This window comes from Dama dama, chromosome 9, assembly GCF_033118175.1.
Source record: "Dama dama isolate Ldn47 chromosome 9, ASM3311817v1, whole genome shotgun sequence".
Lineage (NCBI taxonomy): Eukaryota > Metazoa > Chordata > Mammalia > Artiodactyla > Cervidae > Dama > Dama dama.
Window position 1 is genome coordinate 64912855 of NC_083689.1, and position 15424 is coordinate 64928278.

General features: G+C 49.2%; 1 protein-coding gene across 1 annotated transcript in view; it reads right to left on the reverse strand.

Moving 5' to 3' along the window:
* Positions 1 to 6395: 6395 nt before the first annotated feature.
* FAT2 (FAT atypical cadherin 2) overlaps positions 6396 to 15424 on the reverse strand; it is a 58862-nt gene continuing 49833 nt past the window's right edge. The window contains exons 20-23 of the mRNA XM_061149460.1: positions 12260 to 12701; positions 9736 to 9889; positions 8246 to 8703; positions 6396 to 6928 (exon numbers count right to left, since the gene is read on the reverse strand). Of these exons, the coding sequence (XP_061005443.1) occupies positions 6396 to 6928; positions 8246 to 8703; positions 9736 to 9889; positions 12260 to 12701 (1587 nt within the window). The remainder of the gene's footprint in view (positions 6929 to 8245; positions 8704 to 9735; positions 9890 to 12259; positions 12702 to 15424) is intronic.

Sequence of the window (15424 nt, forward strand, 5' to 3'; positions counted from 1 at the left end):
CAAATGTAGAATCCAGAATGGTGCCTTTTTATAAATGAGCAAAACCATGTGCTACAACCACAATTTTTGGCATAAGTGTGCTTTTGCCAGTTCCTAGCTGCTATGGTGCTACTTAAAGGCCACGTATATTTCCTTAAGACAGAGTTTCTCAGCTTTGATACCATGTACATTTTGGGCTGGATTATTCTTTGCTATTGAGATTGTCTTGTGCACTGTAGGATTTTTATCAACAACTCTGGTCTACTCACTGGATGCCACCTGCATCCTGCCAGTCATCACAACCCAAAGTGCCTCCAGACATGGTCAAAGTTCTCTGTGTGTTGTTTGTGTGTGTGTGTTGAGTTGTTTGGAAATCACCACCCTCTCAAGAACCTCTGCCTTAATATACTTAGCCTCTACCTACCCCTAACTGGGGAGATGTCCTTGTGTCTTGGCTGTGAAACAAAGATGTGTGATCATGGATACTACAATAGGATCTGCCTTTTTAATAGCAATGATAACATATCTAACATCTTCTAAGCATTTACTGTGCCAACCATGCTAAGCACTTTACCTATATTCTGTCCTCAGACCCAGAAAGGTAAGGTGCTGCTAATATCCCTGCTTTTCAAACTGAAGCATAACAGGTTAAATGACTTGCCCAAAATAACACATTTTCTATTATTATTTTAATTTTTTTTAATTATAGAAGTATGAAAATACAATGGCAGGAGACTTGAAAAATCCAGAATTATTATCTTTTTTGGCCACACCACCAGTATGGAGGCTCTTAGTTCCCTGACCAGGGATCAAACCCATGCCCCTGCAGTGGGAGCATGGAGTCCTAACCACTGGACCACTGGGGAAGTCCTGAAGATCTCACGTTTTCTAAATGGTGGAGCCAGGTCTGTCTGACTCTAGACCTCATGTCTTTGGCCCTTGGATCCACTGCCCTGCCACCTGACTCTGTCACTGCTCACATCGCATCCCTCGGTGGACACAGTATGTCTTAGACCCCCGTCTGCACACCTAGCTCCTCCCACATTCCCACCCCAGGCTGTTCTCCCCACCCTGTGCTCCACCGTCCCTTCACCCCCACCCATCAGAACTTCCCCCAGTGCAGAAACACTTTAGACCTTCAGGCCTTCCCTTTGGGCTGTTCTCTTAGCCCAGCCGGTCCTTCTCCCTGTGCTCAATCTGAAGCTCAACTTTAATACCCAGTTGTGACGGCTGCTGCTCTCTAGAACAGGGGTCCCCTTCCCCTGTTGTACGTACGGGTCTGTGGCCTGTTAGGAACTGGTGAGTGGTGGGTGAAACTGAAACCAACCCCCGCCAAGAATCTCTAATCTTCAGTCCACAAAAGGGTAGTGTGGCTCTGTCTGCCCGTCTTTACCCTCAGACACTCACTTTTTGCTGCTCTTCACCCAAGACCTCTTGTGTGTCGCTCCAAAGCACTGCTTCTCCGTGACGCCTTGAGAAACGCCGTGTGATGGTGCGCCAGTGCAGGCTGCCCATGCAAAAAGCAGTCTCACAATTCCCTTGCCGTAGGTCCTGGTGGGTTCCAGCTGCCCTTCCTCCTGGAGCATGGTTCTGAGTCCTCCCCCACCGCTTCCCGGCTGCCCTCCTCTATCAGTGCCCAAGATTACTGTGTCGCTCTTAAGGCCCAGCCTCAGAGCTGGATGCAGGATTACGAGGGTGGCCGAAGTTGACCCCTGGGGGCCTGAGCAGACTCTACCTCCCCAAACCCAGACACTCCAGCTGTTAATACCACCTACAGTTATAGTGACATTCTTGGTCTCTGAACTTAGTTGGATCATTGCACTAAGCCCTCTCAGTCCTAGTTGCTCTTGTTCCTTAATCTTCTGATGTCCCGGATTTGTGATTAGTTTCAAAAACTCAAATGTTCTGGAGTCAGGCATCCCTGGATTGAATCCTGGCCCTAGCACTCATGAACTGGGAGACTCCACTTGAAGTCACTACCATAAGTTACAAGCCACTTAACTTCTTTTCTTTTTTTTAAATATAAATATTGTAAATACTCTTTTGTCTTTACTTAAAAAAAAATCTTTATTTATTTATTTGGCTGTGCCAGGCTTTAGTTTCAGCACTCAGGATATTTAGTGGCAGCATGTGAACTCTTGCTTGCAGCACTCGAGAACTAGCTTCCAGGATAGAACCGAGGTCCCCTGCATTGAGGGGTGTGAAGTCTTAGCCACTGGACCACCAGGGAAGTCCCAAGCCACTTACTTGCTGTGTGCTTCTTTTCCTCCATCTATGAAACACAGATGACAGTATTCACACCATAAGCTTTGTTGTTGTTCAGTCGCTCAGTCATGTCCAACTCTGGGACCCCAAGGACTACAGCACGGCAGGCTTCCCTGTCCTTCACCATCTCCCCGAGTTTGCTCAAACTCATGTCCATTGAGTTGATGATGCTATCCAACCATCTCATCCCCTGTCATCCCCTTCTCCTCCTGCCTTCAATCTTTCCCAGCTTCAGGGTCTTTACCAGTGAGTTGGCTCTTCGCATCAGGTGGCCAGAATATTGAAGCTTCAGCTTCAGCATTCGTCCTCCCAATGAATATTCAGGGTTGATTTCCCTTAGGATTGACTGATCTGATCTCCTTGCAGTCTAAAGGACTCTCAAGAATCTTCTCCAGCACCACGGTTTGAAAGCATCAATTTTTCAGCTCTCAGCTTTCCTTATGATCCCATTTCACATTTGTACATGACTACAGGAAAAACTATAGCTTTGATTGGACAGAACTTTGTCAGCAAAGTGATTCTGCTTTTTAATACACTGTCTAGGTTTGTCAGTAGCTTTTCTTCTAAGGAGCAAGCGTCTTTTAATTTCATGGCTGCAGTCACCATCCACAGTGATTTTGGAGCCCAAGAAAATAAAGCTCATCACACCATGAACTTGATGAGGACTAAATGAAATAAGACATGCCAAGCGCTTGCACAACACCTGTCATATGGCAAGTGCCACTAAGAGGTGATGGTGGGGATGATTATGGTGAACTGTGTTTTCACCTGGGTCAAGTCAGGAGACCTGGGTCTCTGTCTTTCCATGCCACTGTCACGCTGTGTCAGACTCAGGACATTTTGAGTTAAAACCCCAGTGGCTTGAGAATGGGAGGATTTTCCTGAAAAACATCTGGGGCTGCCACAGCTCTATATCTTGATCCCAGAGAGCCCTCTAGTGGCTGATCTGGGAATGTGCGGGCACAGGAGACAAAGGGAAGGAGGGACCTGGTGGGGAGAGAGGTGGGCTGGGTAGAGAAAGGCTCTGCAATTATGAGAAGAGCAGGGAGTTTTCTACGGAGACCCCCAGTCTGGGGTCAGACCTGAGTATGGTCTCACTACTGTGAAGTGCTACCTGTGGGACTTCAGATCCACCCCTTCTGCTCTGCAGGCCTCAGGGTGAGGAGCATTGGGAATGATGATGAACTGGCTCCGTGTTTCCCAGAGGTGATTTAGGGGACCCTGCATAGCCATTTTGAAAACCGGGATGTTTATGTGTTTTCATGTGGTGCTAGGAAAATTAGTAACTTTCACTTCTTTTCATCTATGGATATTATCCTTTTAGAGAAGTGAGAAGTGAAATTGCTCAGTTGTGTCCCATTCTTTGCGAACACATGAACTGTAGCCTGCCAGACTCCTCTGGCTATGGGATTTTCCAGGCAAGAATACTGGAGTGTATTGCCGTTTCCTTCTCCACAGCAGTCTTCCCAACCTAGGGATTGAACCCAGGTCTCCTGCATTGCAGGCAGACTCCTTACTGGCTGAACCACAAGGGAAGTCCAAAACTGAAAATGAAAGCCCCTCGATCATGTCCAACTCTTTGCAACCCCATGCACTATACAGTCCACGGAATTCTCTAGGCCAGAATACTGGAGTGGGGAGCCTTTCCCTTCTCCAGGGGATCTTCCCAACCCAGGGATCGAACCCAGGTCTCCCACATTGCAGGCGGATTCTTTAACCAGCTGAACCACAAGGGAAGCCATATCCTTTTAAGGTGAATAAAAATATTTTTAAAAATCTAAATCTAAATGAAAAATATTAAATAAACAATAGAACAAGTGTCATTTAATCAGGATCAAAATCATAAAAGTAAAACCAAAAGGCAACAGAAAAATGGGCGCTGCTGGACTAGATTCTTTGTGGTTTCCTGCACCGTTCTGATAAGCTAATCTTATCTTCATACTATACCTGGTATTGTTCCCTAGCATAAAGGTCACCATTTATTGTTTATGCTGCTATCAGCTCTTTGATCTTCTCTCTCAGAATAGAGGTATTATTTACTCTTCATTTTACTGACCAGTGAGAGGCCTGGTTGTACCTGCCTGAGGCCACGTTACGGTGTGGCAGAGCTAGTTTGGAACTGAGCCCATTGGATGCCCAAGCCACTGTCTTCTGTGGTACCACCCATGGGCATGCCTTCTTTGCTTACCTGTGCTGGGAGCCCAACAGCAGGGACTGGACCCTCCAGTCTCAGTGATGGACCAGCAAGGCCTCCAAGGACCAGGTTGCCTGGTGACATTCACATCCAGCTGGGCCTTGAGATGAGCTGTGGAGCTGTGGCCACAGGTGACTCTGGGCATCAGGGGAATGGCCTCCCAAGACCTGTGATATTAAGTCCCCTCAGCCTGGCCACTGCGATGTGGTGCCAAGGGTGCTGGCCGGAGGTCAGCAGTCCTGAAGTCTTCTCCTGGGCTTTTCATTCACTTGTTCTTTAGCAGACTTGTCCACTCACTGTGCCCCACTGTGTCAGAACTAGAGGTGGTTTTCCAAACAGTGTCCTAGGCCCTACCCCCAGAGGTTCTGATTTTGTATGTGTGAGTAGAACTCAGGGATCTGCAGTTTAGCCATTTTTCAAGGGAATCATGGTGCTTAGTGACCTCTGGGGTCCCTTCCAATCCCCAGACTCCATGAACTTTAGCTTGGAATGGCCGGTAGACCCTTGTGACCTTCCCCTGAACCAACCCCAAACAGCCTAGGGGACAAAGAAAATAACAGTAAAAAAGATATTTTATTGTTAAAAAAAAAACAACAACAACAACAGATGAGCAATGAAACCAGGCACCCTATCATTCACGCTCACAGTCACCCGCTCAGCCGTGAACCACACACACAGACACCCTCTCACCCACACAGCTCCCTCTAGCTGTAAGCAGCAGCCTCGTGGGTAAGAGTCACCATCTCTCTTCCTTTTTACTTTTGTGTCCCTAAACAACACACATGAAAAAGCAGTGGACCAGAGTGGCAGGGGAAGGAGTGGCCAGGCCACCAGAAGCCTCTGGTCCCTCCCACTCCACTACATACATTCTGCACATGTGTGCACATGTACTATACATGGGCGCCCATGTGTGCAGACATGCGCCCACACTGACCCTCCATGCATAGGGTTGAGTCACTGCAGGTAATACTTGGACTGGCAGGCCTCTGAGACAGAGGGGGCAGGAGAGGACCCTCCTGGTGTCTGACTCCCTGCTGCCTCCCTTCCCTGCGCAGGAGTTGACTTCCTTGTGTCTAGGGAAGAAAAGTCCCTATGGGGCAGCTCATCCAGACAGCAAGGTTGAAAAGTGCCTAAGAATTATTTCAAACATGAAGAATCGTGCCCTTCTTGCCTTTGGCCCAAAGTGCTTGCGAAACTTGGGCTGAAGAGCCCAGAGTTTCATGAGGTCTGAATTCTTTAACAAAGACGGTTCAGGGCTGCACAGATCCTGGCCGGCCCTGGCTGGTAGAAAGTCACATGGCTTAGAAAAGGAGGGACAAGGTGCTTAGAGTTAGATTAGAGGAGTGGGACCATCAGGAGGCTGAGGCCAAGCGATGCCGGTGGAGAAGTCTCGTCACCGAGGTTCATCACCTTACCCCCGACGCCTGGCAGGCAGGGTGCACAGGTGACATGTGGTAGCTGCTCACCTCTCAGCCCCTTGGAGGGCCCCTGTGGCCCCGCAGGGTGTGTGACCTTGGACTTGTCTCTACAGCAGGTGTGGTGCTTGCCTGTGAGGCACGGGCCTGCCGTGGCCTGCAGAGCGCAGCTGTGGGCAGGTCTAAGAGTGTGCCCGTCAGGGTCGGCCCACTGGTTCAGGCTCTGGATCCCTGGGGACCACTGGGGGACCCACTGCCTCTTGCCTATCCCAGGAGCCAGTTTTTCCTGGGTTTCCAGGGTAACGGCTCTGGGCACCCCCTTTCTGCTGGGTGCCTGGTGCTGTGTCTGGAGCTCTACCCTCAGCTTCCCTCCATCCTCAGGGACCAGCTGGGGGTCTGCAAGAGCATATTTCAAGATTTGGCAGCTTGGACTGGGTATGGGGGCTTCCCTCCCTCTTTCCCAGCCATGCTCAATTCACTCCCCACCAGACGGGGGGAGGTGTCGCGTCCTCAGCCTCCCGCCTGCCCCCCTCTGAGGACAGCTAGAACATGACCTCCTCACAGCTCCCATAATCACTCTCCACCATGTCAGAGCCCTCATAGTTGGGGGGGGCCTGGGGCTGGCCCCGGCCCATGGGGTGCCCACCCCCAACCTCGCAGTCGGCGTAAGAGGGCCCGGCCCGGCTGAGGCGCATGCTCACCCCTTTGTAGCCCCCTTCTGCCAGGCAGGGCCCTCCCCCTCCCTGCCGGAACTGTGAGTGGTAGTAGCTGATGGCCGTGTACTCATTGAGACAGGGAGCCGGCAGGTGCTCCCGGGGACTGGGGGGCCGTGGGGGGATCAGATCTTCCAGGTTCTGGTTGCTGTAACGGGGTGGGAGGGGTGCTCGCTTGTTTTCCAGCTCCAGTGGGAAGGGGAAGCCCCCATAGAGGCCACTGGGGTCCGGCATCACGGCTGGGTTCTGGTGGCAGTGAGGCGATGGTGGCAGAGGGCCAGGGGTGACTTCGGAGTGGGGGTATTCCCAGCGTTCCTTCCTGGAGTAAGTTGGGGGCCAGACCGTGGCTCCGCCTGGGTACACTGAAAGGGAACACATGATAGGGTGAGCCCTGAGTTTCCCTGGTGAAGGTTCTAGCTGGCCTTAGAGCTAATGTACATGACTTAGCATGTGGCAGAGAGGAGCCAAGGAATCAGTGGGTATGTGGCCCATCTGTGTGTGTTGTCTCTGGCCGCTTAAATTAATATCTAGAATTCAGTGAGGCCAAGTTGAAAGCCAGAGGTTTAACTCAAAGCCAGCCCATTTTGCAAATCTGTGCCACTGCTTCAAGGGTGAGTGAATAAGGGAAGAATCTGAATGGCTCCATGCAGCCAACTCCCATTCCTGGAGACAGCAGCTCCATCAAAATCCTACTGAGTTTTGTCTGAGTTTTGTCTCCTTAGTTGAGGGAAACAAACATGTCTTTTGGACTAGGAGACGTGATGGTGTCTATCACAGGGGGTGATTACATGAGATGTGGCTTGGAAGCTTGGTGGTCAGGCATCCTTGGTCCTACCTCTATCCCAGGTCCTGAAGAGTTGGGAGAGTTACAACAAGTCACTGCGTCTATGTGGGTCCCAGTTACCCTATCGGCAGACAGTTAATGCCAATAACTGTTGAACTATTAGTAGCCTGGAAACATAAAGTACTTTACAAATTCACCCCCTTTTGAGCTGAAGGTGAAAGGAGGGTGAAGATCCCTCCTTGGGGTGAGCCAGGTCTGGCCCAAGGCTGCTCTACCTCTAGACTGGGTGGCCAGCCAACTGGACAACTGCCTCTCTCTCTCCCTTTCCAGAAAAGTGTAAATATATATGCAAGTGAGTTAAAGTCACTCAGTCATGTCTGACTCTTTGCAACCCCATGAACTATACTGTCTATGGAATTCTCCAGGCCAGAATACTGGAGTGGGTAGCCTTTCCCTTCTCCAGGCAATCTTCCCAACCCAGGGATCAAACCCAGGTCTCCTGCATTGCAGGCAGATTCTTTACCAGCTGAACCATCAGAGAAACCCAAGTAAATATATATAGAAGCTCCCTTTTAACCCCACGGATCCTCCCCACCCCCATCCAGGGTCTGTGGGTTTCTGCCATAGACGTCTTAGAAAACTAATATTAGAAAGAGTTAATCCTGTGGAGTGACTTGGAATTTAGAGTGCATCACAGTTCAGTGGAACGAGGCATAGACTCTTGAGTCCAGAGGCCTGAAGTCTGGTCCAGCCCACTAGTGCACCCTGACCTTGACCACATCCCTTCGTGGACTGGATGGTGGCTGAAAACCATCATGTCTCAGATAATGGAGTGTTTCCATCTACTGCCCTGTTCCATCAATCCCAGAGGCTAACAGCCTGTGGCTATACTGACCCATCTCCTCTCCTGACCATCTCCTCTTAATGATGGCCTCGTTGTCAGGGTGGGAAGAAACTGCAGCTGGCGGGAGTCTGGGAGGAACGCTGCAGACCATGGGCCGTTGCTTAGAGCTGGGTCCAAAGGTGACGAGTTCATTTGGAGCCGAGGTCTTGCTGGGCTCCATTTGGTTCAGGTTATTGCAGGAGCTGGTGCTCAGGGGGTTGAGCTCAATGGCAGGCGTGGCTTGGGTGTCAACACCCACACTCCTGGCCAGGAGATCTGGGTCCTCCATGGCCACGGGCTTGTGCGACTTGCAACGGCGGCAGTAGAAGAGAAGCACCGTGGAGATGACGACGATGACCAGCAGGGCCACTATGATGATCAGAATCTCCTGCTGTCCCCAGTCCCCCCTTGTGATCTCAGGGGTGACGAGGCAGTGTCCTTCTGAGCAGCCCCTGGCCTCCATTTCACACCTATAGGTACAGAGAAATAGAGGACCTGGTCACTATATAGGCCTTTCCATGTCCCCTCTTTATTTATTATTTATTTGGCTTTATTGAGTCTTAGTTGCAGCATGCAGGATCTTTCTTTGCGGTTCACGGATTCTCTAGTTGTAGCAGGCGGGCTCTGAAGCACTCGGGCTTAGTAGTTACAGCCTGTGAGCTTAGTTGCCCTATGGCATGTGGGATCTTAGTTCCCCGACCAGGTGCTGAGAGAAAGGACTTTAAGATAAACATATGGGGGAATCTTGGAGAAGCCCTTTCCTTCTCTGGGCCTCAGTTTCCCCGCCTGGTGGGTGGAACACATCATTGGATTTCTTACATACAACAGGGGTGGGGGGTCCCTTGGGAGCGTGTTATAAACAGAATCCCAGGCCTCCTTCCTTGGAGATTCCAATTTAATTGCTCCAGTAATCTGTAGTTTTCATAAGTCTCCCTCATGATTTTTAAAGTTTTCCAAGTTGGGAAACCATAAAACCAGTGATTTGCCAGAAGCCTCTTTGTGTCTAGGATTCCAGGGGGTGATTCTCCTTCCCTGGCAACCGCAGGGCAGCCTCATATGAGGCACAGGTAGCTAGTGGTGGGGCCTGAGTCCACAGTGGAGCCTGTCCCTAGGGGAATCATTGCCCCCAGGCCTCTTTCTGAAAAGTCAGGGGCCAGAGCAAGAGAATAAGAACTTGAGCATTTTCAGACTTCAGCATAGACCAGAAGTGCCTGAGGAGCTGGTAGGAAGTAGATTCCTGGGCCCCAGCCTGGTGAGTCCAGTCCACCAGGTTCAGCAGAGGGCCTGGGTGGTCTGTCTTTATAGTGAGCACCTCCCCTCCCAGGGTGTTCTTGATGCAGGTGGTGGGAGGAAGAAGGCCTGACCCCTGGGAGAGGCCAAGAGGCCAGGTCGCTGGATTACTCAGCCCCTGGCTGCCCACTGGCCTCTCTAGGCTCAGAGGGCAGAGGTGCTGCAAACCTCAGGTAGAGGAGCCCACAGCCGGGGGCTTCTTCTGTGCTTACCTGTCTCCTGTGTAGGGGTGAGGGCAGATACAGGGGGCTCCCTCGGGGGAGGAGATGCAAGTTCCACCTTCCAGGCAGGGAGTCGAGGTGCAGTTCTCCTTTCTTTGTTCGCAGTGCCTCCCAGAGAACTGTGGGCGGCATGTGCAGATATATCCTGGGAGGAAAGGGCAGGGAGGTGAGAGGATGCACTTGTTTAGTCATCAGGTGACTGTGGGTGGACTGGTCCTCCAGGATGGAGGGGGACTTCAAGTGTTTGAAGATCCCAGTGTCCAAATTTAGTTCATGAGTGCTTCCCTCTGCCACCTGCACTGTGTTGGGCAGTGGTGCTCAGCTGAGCAAGAAGACTTGATCCCTGCCCTCAAACAACTTACAGCCTACAGGGAACATCTGTTAGTCACCTAACAGATGCTAATGGGTGTCATCATTGTCATCCTAGACAATGCTATTCAGTGTAGTCACTGTTCAAAGCATCTTCTTGTATTAGCTCATCTGATCCACCTGTCGGCTCTGAGATTGGTTGCTGTTATAGTCCTCATCATTAGTTACTATTATTGTCCTTGTACCTGGGGACAGGTGGAAGTTGATGGCTGGCCAGGAAGCAGAGCATGGGAATGTATGACATTGGCTCAAAGTCACACCACAAGCAAATGGCAACTTGAGGGATCAAGCTGAGACAGTTATAGATCATATCAGTATATTAGTAATTATTATAAAAATTCATTTTATTGAAAGAAAGTGTTAGGGGAGGGAACTAGCCTAAACTAGGGACCAGGGCAAGTTTCCTGGAGGAGGTGGTATTTTAGTTCAGACCTGAAGGATGAGTAAAAATTAGCCAGGCAAAAAGAGAAAGGCAAAGAGGAAGATGCTTTAAGCAAAGGAGAACATGTACAGAGACTCAGAGGAGAGGGCATGACATATCACCAGGGGTGAGGGCGGGCGTGAGCCTAGGGAGCAGAGGGGAGAGTGGGAGCAGGAGGGCTGGCAGGTGAAGCGTCCAGTGCATAGGAGCCACAGGCAGGAGTAAGATATCGGGACTCCATCTGAATAGCAAGGGGAAGCCACCGCTAGGTTCCAAGCAGGAAAGCGATGTGCTCAGATCTGCACTGTGTAAGGATGGCTCTGGTGTCCTGCTGGAAGATGCTAATGGAGGGACAGAAGCAGGAGAGCAGAGAGGTGGCTGGTGCAGAAGAGAAGATGAGAGGTGATGAGGGCTGGGGTCAGACTGATGGCAGTAGGGACACACAAGTGATGGACTCCTTGGATATCTCAGATAGAAATGACAGTATTATCAGCCAGGCAAACATTAGAAAATGGGAGAGGGCCAAGTGTTGACAGGGATATAGGTGCTTAGGAACCCCATGCACTTGCTGGTGGAAGTACAGACTGCTGCAGCCATGCTGGACAGCAATCTGGCCTGACTTAGTCAAAGTATTGGTATACTCTGGGTTTGTGAATTTCATGTGTGTGTGTGTGTAAAAGTTTTCATGTAGGTTCGTAAGATGACATGGAAGGATGTTTAGCGCAGCACTGTTGATGGAAGTGGGATGTCCATTGCTAGAAAAGTGGAGAGGGAAAAGGTAAGCACATGCACACCTCGGCAAATTGAGCCAAAATTAAAAGCAGTAGGAGGGAGGTTCAAGAGGGAGGAGACATATATATGCCTATGGCTGATTCATGTTGATGTATGGCAGAAACCAATACAACGTTGTAAAGCAATTATCCTCCAATTAAAAATAAATAAATTAGAAAAAAGAATTACTTGTGGCAGTGTGGATGGAAGAGTATAAACATTCAAGCAAGTGAAACATAGTTCATGCATGTTGAAAGGACTCTTTTAAAAACTTTAGGGACCTCCCTGGCAGTCCAGTGGTTAAGATTCCATGCTTCCACTGAGGGGTGAGGGTTTGATCCCTGGTCAGGAAACTAAGATCCCGTATGCTGTGCAGTGTGGCCAAAAAAACAAAACAAAAACCAGCTTTAAATGTTTGCCTGTGAGTTTGGGGAAGGGAAAAGGCATTGGGGTATCAAGGGCAGTAAGAAAGAGGAACTTAGCATGGACCAATGATGACACAGTTGTGTTGACCTCAGCCTTCTACATGGAGGTCCCCATTCGCGCCCTTCCCCTATCCAGAAAAACAAGTAGAAAGATAGTTCTTGTTGAAGGAGAAAGAAGACTCTTGGCCTCTCCTGGTGTAAACCTAGCCAATCCCAACTCACCAGACAGTAAAGGGAAGGGAGGAATTATTTCCACTGAGATCTGCACCCTGAACCTGTCTCTAACTTCAGCCCCGTGACCTTGGCTGAGTTCCCTCACCTTTCCAGGTATCCCTTCCATAGCACAGTGGTTTCCTGAGTAGTAAAATAGAGCTTTAGTGGCTCTCTTCCCTCCCCCTCTCTCCCTCATGGGGCGGTGTGGAGAAATATGCTAAGTCAACTCTACAGTGATCCACGATTGCTAGTCCAGCGTGTCAGGGTCCTCTGCAGAGTCTCCTGGGATAAGCCTCAGGGTCAGCCACAGCCTTACCTGCCCCTCCGGTCTGCGAGCACTTCCCACCATTGAGACATGGGTTCTGGCCGCACTGGTCACTGGGGAAGCAGCACTCCGTGAGGGCCTGCCTCTCCAGCAAGCCAGCCACCTTCTTGCCATGGACCAGCAGCTCCAGTGCCTCTCCGTTGATCACAACAGCATCCAGGCAGCCTTCAAAGCCCTGGGAGACATTTGGGGAAGAACGCGAGTGGACGAGGCCACCCAGAAAGAGGTCCCTTTCAGGCTTCAGACCCCGGCAGTTCTCTGGGAGCCCGAGGGAGGTGCTGCTTGCACTGTCAACCAACAGGCGGACGGAAGTGTCCATCTCCTCCACCAGAACAGAGTGCCACTCATGGTCATTCACGTGCGACCGGGAGGAAAGATTTCCATAGAAGCCACCGGGGCAGTGGTATTCCAGCTGGAGCACTCCGTTGACCAGCTGTAAAGAAAACCCAGATGACCATCAGCAAAACCAAGAAGTGCTTAGAAAAACCCTTGCTCAGAAGCTGCTAGTGCAAAGAATGTTAGTGTATTTTTACAGGTAGAAGGGGTAGTGATTTTTTCAAGGCTGTATTTTTTTAGACATTGTATTTGTAGAGCATAAAAACCCTCAAAGTGCACTTCCATTTATGGTTTCATTTGGCCTTTGCTGTTCTCCATGGAATGTCCTGGGCAGAGGTGACATCTCCATTTCACAGATGAGGAAACTGAGGCCCAGAGACATCTCTCTGGACCCTGTCTTTTGGATTCTTCTTCACGGGCCTCTCTAGTGTTCCACCCTCCTAAGCCTTCAGGGAAACCAAAAACCTCCCCCTCACCCCCACGCCTTATTCAACAGTTCAGCAGTTCTTGAAGTGGATCTCAAAGATGATTTCAGGGGATCCACAAGCTGACAAAGGTGCATATAGTCAAAGCTGTAGTTTTTCCAGTAGTCGTGTATGGATGTGAGAGCTGGACCATAAAGAATGCTGAGCACTGAAGGATTGATGCTTTCGGACTGTGGTGCTAGAGAAGACTCCTGAGGGTCCCTTGGTCAGCAAGGAGATCAAACCAGTCAATCCTAAAGGAAATCAACCCTGAATATTCACTGGAAGGACTGATGCTGAAGCTGAAGCTCCAATTCTTTGGCCACGTGATGCGAAGAGCCAACTCACTGGAAAAGACCCTGATGCTGGGAAAGATTGAAGGCAGGAGGAGAAGGGGATGACAGAGGATGAGATGGTTGGATGGCATTATCAACTCAATGGACATGAGTTTGAGCAAACTCTGGGAGATGGTGAAGGACAGGGAATGGTGGTGTGCTGCAGTTCATGGGGTCACCGAGAGTTGGACACAACTTAGCAACCGAGCAACAACAAAGTGAAACTATTAAGTAGAGCTGGGTTGAGTAGAGCTTCCTCTGGGTGAAATGTGAAGATCTAACCCAGTGTTTTCTAGAGACTGGCCACTTGTACACAATCTTGCCGACTTTTGCCCTGGTTGAATACTACATATACCTTTATTAAAAAGAATGCTTAGTATTATTACAGCAAATAGAAAATCAATATAACTTGCCATTGAGGAAAGAGAATGTCAAAAATAAGCACATCTTATGTATGGAGAGAGTAACATAGAAAATTACCATACCATATGTAAAATAGACAGCCAATGAGAATTGGCTGTGTGACTCTGGGAACTCAAACAGGGGCTCTGTGACAGGCTGAAGTCTGGGATGGGGAAGGAGATGGGAGGGAGGGGACATGGGTGTACCTATGGGTGATTCTTACTGAGGTATGACAAAACCACAAAATTTTGTAAAGCAATTATTGTTCAATTAAAAAATTTTCAAAAAATAATACATCTTACACAAAACATTGTTATTAAATCACTGCTTTCACTTACCAAAGACCACGACTCCATTGATCCCTCCATTTCTTCACTGTCTCTCCCATCTGTCATGTCCTCATTCCTCACCTTATCAAGCTCAAAGTCCATAGATAAATTCTTTTCCCTTTTTAACTTGGTAGCTCTCACTTGGCAAATACACACATCAGGTAAAACTCAACTTTCCCTCTACTTTGTATAGGTACCATGGAGCTGAACGTGGCTAGGGAGTAACACACAGCCTTTGTTTATCTGTCTCCCTTTAATTTCATGGCCATGAGTCTCAAATGTGTCCTTTGTACTACCCAACAACTGTACGATTGTACTGTCTTGGCTGGGCTTCCCTATTGGCTCAGACAGTAAAGAATCTGCCTACAATGCAGGAGACCCAGGTTCGATCCCTGGGTTGGGAAGATCTCCCGGAGAAGAGAATGGCCACCCACTCCAGTATTCTTGCCTGGAGAATTCCATGGACAGAGGAGCCAGATGGGCTACAGTCCATGGTGTTGCAAAGAGTCGGACAAGACTGAGTGACTAACACTTTCACTTTCACTCTCTTGTTTAGTCCCCTCACTCTTCCAAATGACTATTTTCACTTCTCTCTCCTTAGACACTTAATGCCTCTCTCCCCATCCTTGCTCTCAGCAACCAGATGGGAACTTATAGGCACAGTCACCATCACATCTGTCCATGTTGTCCAAAGCCAATCTCTCTATTCATGCACTAGATCCCACCCCACCCTTCTTAACCTTGTATATATTGGACAAGAGACCACTGACTATCCTTTCCCCTTCCTGTATCTTTGTTCATTCTCCACTGGGTCATTCCAGTCATCATATAGACATGCTGTTATTGCTCTAATATTTAAAAAATATATATATTTATGTATTTATTTATTTGCCAGGTCTTAGTTGTGACATGCAGGGTCTTTGATCTTTGTTGCAGCATGTGGGGTCTTTAGTTGAGGCATAAGAATGTCTTAGCTCTGGCATGTGGGATCTAGTTCCCTGATCAGTGATCAAACCTGGGTCCCCTGTTTTGCGAGCATAGAGTCTTCGCCACTGGACCACCACGGAAGTCCCTATTGCTCTAATCTTAAAAAAAAGAAAAGTTTTATTGAACCCAAATCTCCTGTCAGATTGCACTTTCTTTATTTGCTTTCCCTTTGTAATAAAATTCTGCTCCTACCCACTGTGACACCATGACAGAGAAACCACTGATGTCAGATTATGCAGCATCCTCTTTGTTGCCAAATCCAATGATTGATATCACTTCGTATCTTACTTGACCTCTTAGCAG